The sequence below is a fragment of the Myxine glutinosa genome, chromosome 6, assembly GCF_964187855.1.
Source record: "Myxine glutinosa chromosome 6, kmMyxGlut1.1, whole genome shotgun sequence".
Taxonomy (NCBI): domain Eukaryota; kingdom Metazoa; phylum Chordata; class Myxini; order Myxiniformes; family Myxinidae; genus Myxine; species Myxine glutinosa.
This window is the reverse complement of record NC_136266.1, coordinates 59,405,054-59,422,050: the sequence shown is the minus strand read 5'-3', so window position 1 is coordinate 59,422,050 and position 16,997 is coordinate 59,405,054. Positions and strand designations below refer to the sequence as shown.

The following is a 16,997-nucleotide window of genomic DNA, read 5'->3' as shown; positions in this document are numbered from 1 at the left end:
GAAGAACAGACTCTTTGTTAGCTATTGCATATTGTACTTGGATTTACAATGTCCTTTCACACCAGGAAACCATTGTTCGTGTCACATAGGTTTTAATCAAACTCCAAACCGGCACAGGACGTCAACCTGACACTTGCCTTCTTCCTTCAAACCTTCATTCCTTCCCAGGATCTCCCTTACACCAGAGCACCATAGGATTAAACTCAAAATCCAGCCTGCTAGTTGCATCATTACTGAGAAACGACTGTGCCACCAATGTGGTGCCCCAGCACATTTGGACAGGAATTTGGAATTTGTCCAGGGTCCGCCGATAACTTGCCTTTTATTCACAAAAGATACCTAGGGATCCTTAACATCCATCAACCATTGCTAGCAGACGGGTCCTCCACCTTAGCGTCCATCCGAGCGGTGGCACACATCGATCAATCACTGCCTGTGAAACACCGGGGTGACCGTTTATAGCTGGGTCAGGATTTGAACACAAGCTAGATAGCTCAGAAGCAAGTGCACATACATCTTGAATATCCTTCCAACCCATAACAGAGTGATTGAAGTTAATATTGAAAACAAGCCATCGCTGCCAAATATAATATAGTAATCAGAAACGAACATTTTTATATGGTAAATGGTGACTGTCAAATGAAGCATCAGTATCCAATAACTTTGACTAAACAATCAAAATAATAAAGTGGTAAGTTACCAGAAGTTGGAAAGTAATATGCTAGGAAAACCTACAATTTGAAAATCGACCCGTGATAGTGCGACCAACCAAAGTGATCAAAAACCTTTGCAGAGATATTATTGGAGATACCAGGAACAAATAACAACAACCAATCTGCATTTGGAAGCTGTCATAGGTTCATTGAACATGAGCTGAAATGTGTCCTTCGAGCAAAAATATAATACCCTTGTAGAACACTGAAAAAAAAAAGTTCCTGAGCAATTAAGAGAGAAAACACAACAAATTGGTCATCTCATTGTAATCCTAGAAAAGTAAACAAAGAGGATCAATAGGGCTCTGTGAGGGTCTCATTCCTCCATGTCAAACCCACTGAAGGAGATTAGAACCAATGATAGAAACAGGATGCGAGGAAACAGCAGCTTTTAATTTGAAAAACTACAAGGTTCCTTCCTCTTCGGTTATCTCATAACACCTTCATCTCCCTCTTGCATATGTCCAAAGCCACAATTGTAACCTTGAAAAAAAATGAACCCCCACCATCATTTTGCTCACTACTTGAACCCCCCACGCTCACTTAGGCTTCAGGCATATAATTGAAGACTGAACAAGGCATCCTCTATCATGATATGGTGTGTTTAGCAAAAAAAAGAAGAAAAAAAAGTACGTTTTGATTAAAACACACGCAGAGGAAATGAGGTAATGCATGTTTTTTTTCGGGAATAACCGAGGCAGCAACCCCCTCACTATACACCACATTTTTTCACAAGAGAGTTGTTTGGAGGCTTGGAGTGGGTAGAGGTTTGAAGAGGTTTGAAACCTTCATGTTGGGAGAGAGAGGTGGGAGGTTGATTTGGGATTTGAGTGAGTGGGGGAGGTGGGGGAGGAGTTGAGGCCTGGAAGTCCATCACATTTTACATTGTGAGGAAGTTTTGCGGGTACCTGCTAGTATAGTAATATTTCACGAAGTAATAAAATAAATAATGTGACCACAGAAACCAACAACGATCGCAGCAGCACCAAGTAAATGTTACAAATGATCCTCTTTTCATGCGTTTCACTTTGAGACTCATTGACACTCAGATGGACATGCAATATGTTTGTGTAACACACAATACTATATTTTGATTAAACCACTAATTTAAGTGATGGGTAGGCTCACCAAGTCTTCATTAAACTACAAACACCATTAATAGTGCACAACGCATTCGCCACTAGGTCGAACATAAAGACACTCAATATCTTTGTTGTGGAGATGGAGAGCCACTGTTCCAGCTCTGTACATCGACTCCTGGGGAAAACCCGTTCTTAACACCGCTTGCTGGTGGATAAGCAGTGCAATATGAATGAGAAAGGTCTGAATGAGGCAGAGTGGTAAAGCTTGTGTCGTTAAAATTAAATCATAGAGTCGTTCAAACTCGACCCAACTATAAACTATCACCCTCGTGTTTCTCAAGCAGGACGATCCATCAGAGCGTGTACCATGCCACAGATGGATGTTAATCTGGGTGTCCCATCTGCCAACACTGGTTGTTGAGGGCGTTAAAGATTCCACAATGTTTTTTTGTGTCGAGTAGGCGAGTTATCGCAGGCACCCTGATCAAATGATAAATTCCTGCCTCGTCTGCGGGTAGCAACCGGTCTGGTTTCTTTGGATATCCATCGGCACCAGATTACACTACCGAGTGACCTTGTTGTCTGAGCAGCGTGTAGTTCCCACACTTCAAACAAATTCACGGTCTCAGGTTCCCATACACAAAGTAATGTAGATAGGTAGTGTCCTCTCCCAAGGATGGAGTACAGTACTTGATGATACCACCTTCTGATGGTGGAAGAGCAGAATTACTGTCCACAAGCTGATTCGAGCCCAAAATAATCCGAATTCCAGATCTTATTCAGATTTGGACAGAAAAGGCTGAAAACCCCACCGACAGAGGAGATCCCATTAGGTGTTCATCTGCTGCCTTTGCTGGTGGATCATTGTTCCACAAAGAAACTGTTTTGGTAAAATACCTTTGCCTTAAATAACGTATCACTCCCGTCATTACCATCCGAGCTCTCGATGTAAAATAACTCTTGTAACCTTGTCTACAAATGCGTACGTAGACAGTAGGCTCATAATTAATCTTTTAATTTAAACTTGGATCAGCCCGTTTTGTGTTCTCATACGAGAACTTCGATCATGATATTGCAGGATCAAACCCCTTATACTTTGTACATTGTCCACTAATGTCCTTGCAATTCATGTACAAGTGCAACGATGTCTCCTCAGATCGTGTATGTGTATGTTTATATACATAATATACATATATATACACATACACACACACACACACACACACACACACACACACACACACACACACACACACACACACACACACACACACACACACACACACACACACACACACACACACACACACACACACACACACACACACTTCAGAAAGTATTCTCACACCCCTTGACTTTAACATTTTGTGTTTCAGCCTGAATGTAAAATGGATTAAATTCAGATTTTTTTTCTGTCCCTGATCAACACATGATCCCATCATGTCAGGGGATTTTTTTTTTTTTAAACAAATTAATTAAAAATAAAAAGCTGAAATATCTTGAGTCAATAAGTATCAACCCCTTTGCTATGATACTTCAAATTGAGCTCTGGTGCATCCAATTTCCTTTGATAATCCTTGAGATTTCCTTACAATGTGATTGGATTCTACCTGTGGCCAATTCAATTGATTGGACACGATTTAGAAAGAAAAACCTTTCCATACAAGGTCCCACAGTTGAGTGCATGTCAGAGCAGAAACTCTACCATGAAGTCCAACAAACTGTCAGTAGAACTCCGATATAGAATTGTGAGGAGGCAAAGATCTGGGGAAGGGTATAAAACAATTTCTAGATTGATGAATGTTACCAGGAGCACAGTGAGCTCCATCATTAGGAAATGGAAAGAATATGGAACAATCCAGACTCTTCCTAGAGTTGGCCGTCAATAAAAAAAACTGACCAACCAGGCAAGAAGGAACTTGGTCAGGGAGGTGCCAAAGAACTAAATGACCACTCTGCCAGAACTACAGAGTTCCTTGGCTGAGATGGGATAACCTGCTGGAAGGACAACAGTCTACGTAGCCCTTCACAAATCTAGGCTTCATGGGAGAGTGGCCAGGCAGAAGCCACTCCTGAGAAAAAAGCACATGACAGCAAACCTGGAGTTTGCAAAAAGGCACGTGAAATACTGAGAACACGAGGCAAAATATTATGTGGTCTGATGAGATTAAAATTGAACTCTTTGGCCTGAATGCAAAGTGCTATGTCTGTCAGAAACCAAGCACAACTCATCGCCCATTACTATCTCTACCGTGAACCATCATGCTATGGGGATGCTTTTCAGTGTCAGGAACTGGGTGACTTGTATGGATAGAGGGAACAATGGTGGAAGCCAAATACAGGCAAATCCTTGAGGAGAACCTGCTTTAGAGTACAAAAGACCTTAGAATGCGGTGAAGATTTATGTTCTAACAGGACAATGACCCCAAGCATACAGCAAAAGCAACATTGGAGAAGCTTCAGAACAATAATATGAAAGTCCTTGAGTGGCCCAGCCAAAGGCAAGACTTGAATCCCATTGAGAATCTGTGGAAAAACTTGAAGATTGCTGTTCACTGATGCTCTCCATCCAACTTGACAGAGCTTGAGCACATCTGCAAGGAAGAATGGGAGAAACTCCCCAAGTCCAGATGTGCAAAGCTGATACGGACACACACACCCAAGAAAACCAAAAGCTGTAATCGCTGCCAAAGGCACTTCTATGAAGTATTGATAGTATTCTATACTTAAATATGTATTCAACCCCATGAGTCAATACTTAAATATAATATGTGAATTCGATATTTTTGTATTAAATTTTTTATTATCTTGTAAATAATTTTAAAAGAAAAAATTCCACTTTGACATTATGGGGTATTATGTGTGACTGTGGATCAGTGACAAAAAAAAAATCTCAATTCAATACATTTTTAATTACTCCCGCGAGGGAGTAATGCATTCGATCGTGTCCGTGTGTGTGTGTGTGTGCGTGTGTGTGTTCGTGTGTGTGAACAAGATATCTGGAAAAGTTCTGAACGGATTTGGATGAAAATTGGTGGGATGATTGCCCTTGGGATAAGGAAGAATTGATTAGTTTTTGGTGGAGCTCAGGATATTATTCCGGATCCAGGAATTTTTTTGAGAATGATTTTTTCTGTTTTACTGCATGAAAGCTTTTATTCTTATTCTTAAATGATGTTTTTCTCCTCAAATTCCGAGATATATCAAAATTAATTCTCTGACAGTTAGGGCCTACTTTCTTTTTCATTTATTGTTTTGGGGAGAGGGGATGTTAAACAAAACGTATTATTCCAACTAAACCCACGGCGGGAGTATGCGCTCTACTGAGTGGCGTTCTAGTTAACATTGTGATATGAAAATAGTTTTCATATTTATTGTAAATGTAGTTTAAACTCGTGGTTATGCGTTAGAGCGGTGTATTTTGTCAGCAGCATCGTCTTCAAGGTTCTTTTTTTTCTAATAAAGACATATTCTGTCATTTTAAAACCACCAAAGTGTGTATTCGGTTTCCCCGTTTCATAAAATGTATCGTTTGATACGTATAATCCTTTAAAAGTTTTTTTTTTTTTTTTTTAACCTCAGAAGAGATCAACATTTACCTCAGCGAATGTCAATCGCGGTGTCAGTATTTGATGAACTTATAAAGACTTAGGTGAGTTATAAGTGTGACCAGCATGTGCACGGGATTCTTCCCAGAAGAATGAGTGGTCGCATTAGCTTGTACGACTTAAAATGAGCGAGTTTTGTTTTGACGTTTGGACCAGTTTTACATGTTGTATCCCTAAGGAATGAAACGAACGTTTTTCTTGCTTACAATTTTATTTGAAGTCACACATGCCTCAAAATACACTCACTTATATAGAATTGAACGCTGAATCCGAAAATGTAAGTGAAATTGCCTTGTTTTTTTTTAACATTATCTTCTATATATTCTAAATATATATTTGTGCAGTGTCTGTCTTGTGTTGTCTTGACGTGTCACTGAACTACTCCCTCAAACTTTTGTGAAATCGTACTGTTCCAACTTGACCCACGGCGGGAGTATGCACTCTACTGAGTGGCGTTCTAGTTCAGGCTGTAACAGAACAAAATGTGAAAAAGTCATGGGGTGTGAATACCTCCTGAAGGCACTGTAAATGTATAGTGTGTGTGTGTGTGTGTGTGTGTGTGTGTGTGTGTGTGTGTGTGTGTGTGTGTGTGTGTGTGTGTGTGTGTGTGTGTGTGTGTGTGTATTTAGGCCTAAGTAAACACTTCTAGGAGTCAGTTCTAGAGAAACTAGAAACTTCTAGAGAAACTAAAGAAACTAGAAAACAAACACTTCTAGAGAACAGTATGAAAAAATTTCGGTCCCCTTGTGTTTTATACCTCTCTCCCCCCCCCCCCCCCTCCCCTTCCCACACCTCCTGCCCCCAAGCTCTCTCCCTCCCACACTTCTCCCTGCTCTCAAATGTTGTGGTTGTGTGCTTCCCCTTCTCTCCCCATCTTGTCTTCCGCTCCCTCTTTTTGTATATTTTGTTTGTTTGGTTGATTTGTTTGTGAAATAAATGTTAGCTCTTTCACGAGCCTCGATTCAGTATACAAAAAAAAAAAAAAAAAAAAAAAAAACGTCAAACGTCAAACATGCTAATAAATCATATGAAATTAGAGGTAATTGTTAAAATAATAGCACTTCCCTGGCAAGGAACTTCACCGCAGGGCGAGGCCATTAGGCCCATCAAAGCCACTGGTGTTACCAACCAGTATGTGCTCTATCCCTTTAAATGCTGAGCATCAAACAAGGAAGCAGCAACGCACCTTTAATCACGTCGAGTCTGCTTCTCAAACACCTTCGTGATCCCAACGTCATTGTCATAGCATTTCACAATCGGATGCAAATCGACCATGTCATTGTGGAGTATTATTAGAACATTTTTACCATACCAGCAATGTCTCCGTGGCAAAGCACGTCGCCCACATGACGGTATCAGGGAATCTACATATTACGTACGCAAACGTGGATTTTATTCATTAATTTTGACACCTGCATGGCCCTTCACTTCCGCCTGTATCAATATTCCATTGTACATTATAACATTAGGCATGAGCATCACGTAATAACTGGTCTGGCGACACGAAATGAGAATCCTTCGATCACACCAATATTTTATATATATACGTATATATATTTATATATATATATATATACACACACACGCATTAGCCATTATTGCGATGAAGAACTTGAAGTTGAAATGGCCAATATCGATTTATTACAAAACACATCACACTTATTATTAAAAGACATATTTAAAAAAACGAATACCTCAGCAAAATTTAAAAAATAAAAGCAATGACGATAAAACGACGTCATTATCAAATGGGACGGAGTATTGTAACAGCGTTGGTGCGTGTACGGTATACATACCGCGCACCTGCCCAGGTCGGCCTCGCTAGACACACACACACCTGTCCTGTAGTCCGAGTTCGTTCCTCGCGTCGCTCACCGGGCAGTCCATCTGTCCTCCTCGCTCCCCCTCTTTCTCTCAGGAGAATAACTCCGCCCTCAAATAGCCGCCTCTCGCTCGATATCCCTCACTTTGGCTTGATTCGTGTGATCGGTATCAATGACAGACGTAAACGAGCTTCCGGTTCGATCACATTTCGTCTCTGCATTCCAGTCCACGAGAAACGTCATTCTCACAAAAATTAAGCCTTCCTCTTCTTCCTCAATGGATCACAGCCTCTTCTTCCTCTTTTTTTATTATTCTTCTTCCTCCTCTTTTACCTCAGTTCGTTTACTTTTATTCATCTCTCGATCGTTACTCGTATATGTATGAGCTCGAACCGACACGAACCCTCGAATATACAATGAACCCAAGGCTCAGGTGCTCGCTTAACGTCGATTGGACTGACGTACCTGAGTAGAGAAGCCTCAAATTTAAAGTTTTCATGACAAACCATTGGCTCGCTCGATCTTCAGTGCACGAGCTATTTTGGGTGTCACGTGTGTCCTCCCGAAACCATAACAACCATAATGATGGCCACGTCACGACAACAATCGCTCTAATTTAATTTGATGGGAAACATTCCGCTCTGCAATTGAAGCATTAAGGGGAAATGCTTCTCCAGCTCGAACCTGAAAGCTTAACAGATTTTCCCATGAAGATAGGGCGATGAAGAACTCCATTCGAATTGTACTAGGCCAATTGACACAACACTGCGCCATATATAATGTGAATGTTGTCGCTGCCGTTAGTGCTAGTAAAGTGACAGAGGCATGCGTTGTCGTGTTGCGCATGCGCGGTCCGGCTGGTCCGGTGTCTCGTCCATCATGGACCAATGTTGCCTCATCGCACAAAAGTGTGATGATTAAAAGCTGATGTTATGACAAAGCTTGAACGTGTTTTGGTTGGACATTCGCTCTGAAGAAAGGAGAGGTGTTTACCTTTACTGGTGCTGAGACAAACACCAATATTCAAGGAACCACAATCATGTAGGCCTACCTCCTACAACAACCACCCATGCAACAACCACCCATGCAACAACCACCCATTCTTAATAGGCAAGATTACATAATAAGAGCAGTTAATCGGCTTTTACGATTGACTGAATGACTGATTGAATCGGGGGTATCGACCCTTTCATCCCAGAAGCTTTCTGAGCGGCGGGTCCACAACCTAAGTAACTACACTATTTACTTTGTAAATCAAATAGTCTGACAGGTAAGCTGGTAGCCATTTTGCCTACCTCGGAAGGATGACAAGCTCAAGCAACGCACCTGGTGTTATTTAACGGCGCGCCAGAGGCTCCAACTCAAGACCCAACTCTGCCTTTGACAGGATGGTGCAAAAGTAACACAATTACCATGGAGTAGAGCTGCCACCTTGGTTCGATTCTTGACACGAACATAAACTGTCTGGTGCTTTGCAGGCAGAGCGTTGCATCACAAAGCGTGCCATCCCTCGGATGGGTGTTAAACTGGGTGTCTGGCATGTTAAAGTTTCTACTTTAGCGAAGAGTAGACAAGTTATCTCCAGCAGCTTAAACATATTCCAAATTCCTTACATATAAGGAACCGGTTTGTGCCTGTCCAACCGGTTTGTGAAAGACTTGTGCAAAAAACACATGCCCCAGCTGACTGCACGAGAAGGTGGGAATAATTGAGGCCATTCAAGATGTATTAGTCACCACATATATTGATTACCACATCTGCTGATGTGGACCTGTGGCCAAGGTTGTGGATCCGCCGTTTGGAGAGGTTCTGGGCTGAAAGGATCGAAACTTCGATGAAAAACGGTGCCCAGCTGATGATCCGGGCAGTTGGAAAATTCAGTCAATTATTGCTTATAAGTTAAGGTTATAACTTCAAATATAAAATAGCTTTTACAAGTACTGACTATTTATTTATTTATTTTTGTATACAAGATCGAGGCTCGTGTAAGAGCTAACATCATCATCATAGCATAACTAGTACATAATATATCTGTGTATGTGTGTTTATATGTACATGTGTATGTATATGTATGTATGTGTTTATATCAATAGATATAAAAAAAATAAAAAATATTATATGTGTGTGTAAGTGTTTATCTATCTTCTATCTATATATATATAAAAGAAAGTTATTGTTTGTTTGTTTGTTTGTCTGTCTGCACGCGCTAATCTCCTGAACGGTGAAAGATAGGAGGAAACCTCGAAAACAAAAAATGTCGAGACAGGCCCGGGAAGGTTATCGGCTTGGTGGCGAGGCCGGTCAAGGCCGCATCGGCCGGGCTGGGCCCATTTCGCAATAAATCTTCTTCTTCTTCTTTCAAAATTCTCTTGAAGTACAACTTATGATGCTTTCAAAATTCTCTCTCGCGGGGCCCGACAGAAGAAAGAACAAGGAATCGTTGAGCACTAACTGATACTGGGCTCGCGTCAGACCTATGTACAGAAGATTAAATTCATTCAAAAAGAACCTGGGCAACGCCGGGTGCATTCAGCTAGTCTTCTATCTTCTATATATATAAAAGAAAGTTTTTGTTTGTTTGTTTGTTTGTTTGTCTGCATGCGCTAATCTCCTGAACGGTGAAAGATAGGAGGAAACCTCTGAAACAAAAAATGTCGGGACGGGCCCTGGGAAGGTTATAGGCTCGGTGGCGAGGTCGGTCGAGGCCGCCTCGGCCGGGCTGGGCCCATTTCGCAATTAAAAGCTGAGCTGAATTATAGTTGTCAATCTTCTACGGCCGCGAGTAAAAGCTGAATTATAATAGTAAATTCCTTCAAAAAGAACTAAAAATGCCGGGACGGGCCCCGGGAAGGTTATAGGCGAGGTGGCGAGGCCGGTCGAAGCCGCCTCAGCTGGGCTGGGCCCATTTTGCAATTAAAAGCTGAGCTGAATTATAGTAGTCAATCTTACGGCCGCGAGTAAAAGCTGAATTATAGTAGTAAATTCATTCAAAAAGAACCCGGGCAACGCTGGGTGCTTTCGGCTAGTATATATATTAGGGTGTCACGAGTAATAGTGGGCGGGAATTTAAAGATGGATTTTTTCAGTCTCACCCCATAATATTATTCCAATTAGTGTAAAAACGGAGTAGAAGAAATTTGGTCCTGATTAGCCATCATTTGGAGGTCGCCCATTCAACTTTAAATAATGTCCGTTTGTTCACATCACTTTCTACTTCTTGGAAATAAACCAAAGAACCATTTTCCTTTATTTCATGATTTCGGGTTTTTCTTGCTTAAGAGCAGGCTTCCTGGTATTCCATTAGACATTACCCTTTTTAGTGTTGGGAGGATGCCGCCGTCTCGAACAACCAAGTAAGCTTCGCCGTCGTATAATAATATTTTAACCAAATACCATAAATGTAAGTAAGACATTGAAAAAACGCAAATTGCACGAACATAATATTTATTGTAAAAATGTAAAAAAAATAATTTCACGAGGTAATACATTCAAAAAATGGCAAAGTAACAAAAGTAGAACTTTGGAAAAACGCAAATAATACGAATATCGATGCTCATATGCTGATACTTCCTTCACATCTTCATCAATGCTGATTTATTCGGAGCTGTGCTCGAGCATTTTCTGTGCTCGGTAACAACTTGGACGAGGAACTGGAACTGTTCCTCTTTCAATGTCAACTTTCCATTCAGCTCCTGTACCAGAGCCACAGCCCGTTCGGCTCTGTCGTTCACCACCGCAAGTTTGGAGATCAGAGCCCGATATTTCACATAGTCAGGGTTTGACGTCCACGAACTGGGATGGTAGAGTAGGAAGTCTTTTGACAATTGACGTTTTTGAGAAGAATCCACGGGTGTTCTTCGTGACCAATTGTACTAGTCCCTTGCTATCGTTGAGGAATGTAGCTTCAAAAATACGAGGACGTCTTGGTGGCCTGTCAGGGGCTTCCTCGTCCAACGCTTTGACCATGTTGCACTTCATTTCCGTTGAAATCCTCTCATCAAAAAATGCTAGACCCACTGCCTCTACCGAAAGGTACCATAGGTGCGCAGCTAGCTTCTTCGTAGTAGCATCAGAGATCTTTTTGTCCGAATATCGAATGAGTGTCCTCATCAATTCCCAATCGTTCAGCGGTGCTTCGATGGATTGGGAAGCTGTTATCCACACCTTCATTTACACAAGAATGGAAAAGAGAGTGAGATCTCGAATTCCGCGTACCTCAGTGTTTGTCATTTGGAACTGGTTACGGAAGAGCCAGATCTTGATGGCGTAGAGCACCTTAGCCATCCATCGAGCCCGGTGCATGGCACCAGGGGCACGGAACTTGATGCCCTTGTGTGGAATTCCACTGAGGAAGATGACGAAAAGATTAAGTAATTCCTGATAGTCATCACGCACTTGATGAGTCTGTGACTTAGCAAACTCAATGAGTTCCGTTCTGAATTCAGAAATTGCGGCTTTGGTGACCACATCTGTGTCCGCCGTTTGGAAATGTCGCTGGTCAATGAAGAGCCATTGACTACGGAAGCGCTTGAAGAATAGAATCTCAGGACCAGTTGATGCTGTCCCCATGGTTGCTTCAAACGCTGTTCCTAGCACCAATTCTAGGACGTGGTGTCTGTACGCAAAGTACATGAGGTCTCCTCTAAGTTTTTCCTCTAGAAGAGCAAGAGTTCCCCCACGGTGACCTGTGTTTGTCGCAGTGGTGTTGAAACACTTGGGTTTGACGCAATAATTCACTCTCCATTCATTTAGGCATTCTGTGATGGCATTTGCTTGTGCCTGCGCAGTGTACCTGACGAAAGCTTTGGCACCCCGAGGAGCTGTTCTGTTCCGGAGCCAGATATAAGAATAGGAAGCCGGTCAACATGTTCCCGTGACGTCAGACCTTGCATGAGTTTCCCGTTCCAGTGAACAGTTAACGGACCCTCCACTTGTAACTCCGTCTTCAACTGCTGAGCCATCTGGATGCGGAAGTTTTCACGCTGACGATGAATGGACCCACAATTGATGTTGTACTCTCTGGCGTCATGACCAAAGCTGGTAGCTGCCTCGGCCAGCAGATACGTGGCCTTCCTTGACGAGAGGTGTGTACGATCAAGCGCTGCCGCCAATTCTGGTGTCATGATGTTCTTCGTCATTTTTCGTTTTGGCGTGAATGATCCACCACATGCTCCTTGTTTTTCTTGGCTGTCATCTGCGCTTGAAGATGATGACTCTAAAACCGCTACCTCAGATACTGCCTTCATTTCATCTGCTGATCGCTTTCTTCGTTTCTCCTCTTCCTCCCGCTGTCGATTACGATATTCGGCTTGGCGTTGATGGGTCTTGTCCAGACCTGTCATTGAGCCGGGACGTCCTCTATGACGCTGCTGCTGGAGGAACTCCCAATCCTCTCGGCACTTGTTCAGTTTCTCAGCGTCAGCGTGGGCGATGTCAAAGAGATGATCTAAACGTTCAACGAATTCTTTTTCCTTCATCTTGTGTGAATCACTTGTCCTTGAAGCGTGTTTCTTGAGGCCTTTCCACTCCTCGAAAACTTTTTCTAGTTTGCTCATGCAATGTTGCTCGAGCCTGGTTGGAATATGAGCTTTATCCCAGAAAGCCATCACTGCTCGACAAGACTCCCTTAATGCATCCCGGACTGTCAGTTTATTTTCGTGGTGAAGGTAGAAGAAATGCCCGAATGCTTGCCGATATGAGGGAAGCTTGCATCCCTTCACCTCATCCACCGTTGTTCGTAGCAAGTATACCTGTTTGCGGGTATCCATCTGTAGAAAGATTAAGTAGAATATGATTTCTATGTAAGAACAATCACTGCGAAATCTGGGAGATGACTGACGTGTTGCAATTTTATTTTATTTATTTTATTTTATTTATATTATTTGTTTTGTGCGTAGAAATATCAATATTTTTTTGGGAAGCAGGAATGATATTAAAAGAACCGCGTTTTGATGTGGTTTAGGGAGTTGAAAGGAGAACAATTATTGAGAGAAGAGGAACGGACGCTGGATAAGGAAAAATGATAAGGCTTAGGGAAATGGATGATCGGAAAAACTGAAGAAGAAGCCTGCACAGACGTCGATAATTTTATACGTATAGAATGTAGAATTGTAGAATCTATATGTTCTATATATGTAGAATTGTAGAACATATTATGTTCATCGGTCATTCATTCGTATTTATAAAAAATATGAACAAATAATAGTTTTATTTAAATTTAAAAAATCTGATTGGAATACAAAAATCGGATTTTTAATTTATTTTAAAAACAATTTGGACCCCGGGGGTGACCTTTTACAGTTATTCAATCCAAATGATTTTTCAGTCACAAAGTTTTTACTACTAATCGAATAGATTCCAGGGGTGAGAGTATGAAAAATCCAAACTTTACATTTTAGTGACACCCTATTATATATATATATATATATACGCATATATATATATATATATATATATATATATATATATATATATGTATATATTATGACCTATATATTATGATATATATATATTATGACATGACCATATATATATATAAATAAATATATATTATATGTGTGTGCATGTGTTTATATAAATATATATCAATAAATAAATATATATTATGTGTGTGTGTGTGTGTGTGTGTGTGTGTGTGTGTGTGTGTGTGTGTGTGTGTGTATGTGCGTGCGTGTGTGTGTGTGTATCGTTAATGTCCAGCTTCCTTCTTGTGACTACAGTGCAGTAATTGGTCTTTATGTTCATGAGTAGCTTTTTGGAATTTAAATGAATATAATTATACAAAACTGTAGAAACGATATACCGTACACTGACTTCTTGTAAAAACTAACTGTAACAACTGACTTGGTATACAAAAATAAATTATGCAAAAAAACAACAACTATGACTGAAAGAATGCTCAAATTTCAAATAACGTTTTAAAAGCTTGCTCTACTGCAGCCTGTAATTAGATATGCTGATGTTACATGAGAACAGCTTTGTTTAAGGATCTCAAGGGGGTTGTAGCCCACTGTACATGGATGCAAATACCAAAAAGCAGTGGGAAAGAGATGCTTCGGTGGATAATTACTCGATGTATGGTCTAATTCGACGAGCACGAATTGGTTGACCCAATTTAAGCCGTCCTCAACAAATAGAAACAAATTAGCAATCTTACACCAATGCTGGGAGTAATATCACGTCTGTGAGTTATTTCATTTGCAACATGCACCAAACAGGAGTGTGATGATGTAGGCGTGATGGTGATAAATGTTTTCATGTCGAAGATTCCTAACTAATTATGGTGTTTGAACTCATTGACCCAAATCCTACAAATAAAAAGAATGTTAAATTGAGTCTAACTTCCAACACACCCTTGTTGGATGAGCAAGGATGAGGAAAACCAAAACGTTTTAATATGCTTATGTTGTATTTTATGATTGGCAGGGATAACAGGATTTATTGGAGGGATATTAAAATACAATTTCCTGCGTTGTTGAATGCCTACTATATATGGTTAGTGTCGTTCTGGTCTTTGTTTTGCAATTACAGTGTTAAAATAAGAAAGAATGCTGTTAACTTACTCCTCAGTCACATTTGCTCTACGGCTAGGATACGGCGGCCGTACCCCCCCTAAATTGACAGAAACGAGCGGCGGCCGCAGAGTTTCTGAGGTGGCCTCAGGGTGGCCCTAGGGCGTATGGCTATCTTTTACAGGCCGTAGGGGTCGCCGTGGAATTATAGCGCGGAGTTAAAACTTTTTTCATTTCTCGGTCGGCCGTAGCAATTCGACAAGCCGTAGCCATGACAACTGAAAGTGCTGTTATACATATGAAAAAGAACTGGTATATATACCCACTCGTTACCGTCCGTCTGGCCCGCACGTTCGCCTTAGGGCCCCCCTGCGGTCGCCTTGCGGGCACCTTGAGGCTACCTTGCGTCTGCCTGGAAAATTATATGGCCACCGCAGGGACACCCTAAGGTCACCGTGCGACATCAAATCAAAGACCGTACGGCACCCCGACGTTTTCGGTCTCCACAATTTCTAAATACCCCGTGCGGCTACCCGAAAAATAAAAACATATGTGACTGCTACATTGTGTGACCGTGGAAATACTGCGGCCGCCCTATAATTGCTAGTGGCCATAGATTTTTTAGACCCTACGGCCGCCGAGCCAAATGTGACTGAAGCATTACTGGGATTAAAACTGAAAACCATACACCTCCACTTACATATAGCCTGTTCATACTTATTTATAGAATTTGTGATTAATTCAACTTTACATGGTTTCGTTTGCACAACAAAGGAACTCTATCTTTATGCAAGTCTTAATGCATAAATGAAAAAAATTATCAAAAGTAAATTGATATAAATTCTTAATGCGATTTAATGCATAAAATGGTTCCAGATATTACATAAACTTGTGACTTGTTCTTTGTTGTAATGGATTTTGTTTTGCAAGAAATTGACCAATATTGGGTGAATTCACAATTAAGGAAGGAGCGGATTGATATTGGCCGACTAACTAAAGTGTCAAAGAAAGATGACCTGAGTGGGTGCTCAGGGGATTTCCCACAATTAGTGAATGTGCAAATGGTAAGTGGATCGTGTGACACTCAAAGCACATGCTCATTCAAATAGAATAAATATGTTAATCCAGTGAATAGTGATTACAGATGGTTATCCACACTTATGACCAGGGCAGAAGTATCAATGTGGAAATACACAAAGTCCCCACATGACATATCAAGTGAACATCTCGTGAAATCAAACATAAGTTGCAGCAAGCATAAATATATATATATATCATTATAATCTCTAATTATAATAGAGCAAACGTATATGGTTATGTCGTTATGTGTGTTTGTTTATATGTGATGAAAACGTCTTCTTCTTCTTCAAACTAAATTAACACCCTCTGAATTAACCCTCTTAATTACGTTTAGACTGCTGAGACCCCTCAGACCTTTGACGACCCTTTAATTCCCCCAAGACCCTTAAGACCACCAATACCCCAAAGACACAAAATACCCTTGAAGGCACTATAACTCAAAAAGACCCTGAAGACCCAAATGGCCCCGAAGACCCAAAAGACCCAAAAGACCCCAAAGACCCAAAAGACACCAAAGACCCAAAAGATCCCGAATACCCAAAACACCCCAAAGACCCAAAAACCCTAACCTAACCCTAACCCTAACCATGAAGACCCAAAACACCCCGAAGACCTGGAAGAGCCAAAAGACCCTGAAGACCCAAACACCCTGAAGACCCAAAACACCCTGAAGACCACAAAGACCCTTAAAGACCCGGAATACCCTGAAAGAACACCTGGGGCGGGGGGATCGTGGGGGGGGGGGGGAAGAACCTACATCTCCATATATATTATACTAGTGGGGTATGCGAGCACATTGTAAGCGTACAAAAGTACGGAGAAAGGTACATCATAAAGAGAAGCTTAATTATAATAGGCAAGCATTACTGACATCCTGATAGATATCAATTGAGGTTTTATTTATTTATTTAATATACAGGAAAACAAACACAACATAATCTATATTATAAAAGGAGCCGTGTCTGTCTGTCTGTTTGATTGTCATGTTATAACATGAGAACGGAATAACGGATTTCAATAAATCCAACTATGGTGGATTCGGGTAACTCCCGAGAGTGTTTGTGATCCCCAAAAAAATGTTTAAAAATTTTTTTTTAGTGGGTACATGGACACGCGTGTCAAAACTGCAAATGGCAACACGTGACGTTGGTTACCCCTGCATGGAGAGCAGGATCTCCCA

At 41.2% G+C, this 16,997-nt stretch overlaps 1 protein-coding gene across 4 annotated transcripts in view; it reads right to left on the bottom strand.

Moving 5' to 3' along the window:
* The window catches only part of LOC137429830 (GRAM domain-containing protein 2B), a 90,420-nt gene that overhangs the window by 58,907 nt on the left and 14,516 nt on the right, over window positions 1–16,997 (bottom strand). The window contains exon 1 of one of the 4 annotated variants that reach the window (XM_068120118.2): window positions 7,241–7,759. The exons of 1 other annotated variant lie outside the window; for it this stretch is intronic. In XM_068120118.2, coding sequence (XP_067976219.2) covers window positions 7,241–7,290 — 50 coding nt within the window. In that variant the 5' untranslated portion in view covers window positions 7,291–7,759. Of the gene's footprint in view, window positions 1–7,199; window positions 7,760–16,997 lie in introns of those variants that run through there. 2 more of the 4 variants (XM_068120120.2, XM_078779904.1) reach the window with 2 other exon arrangements.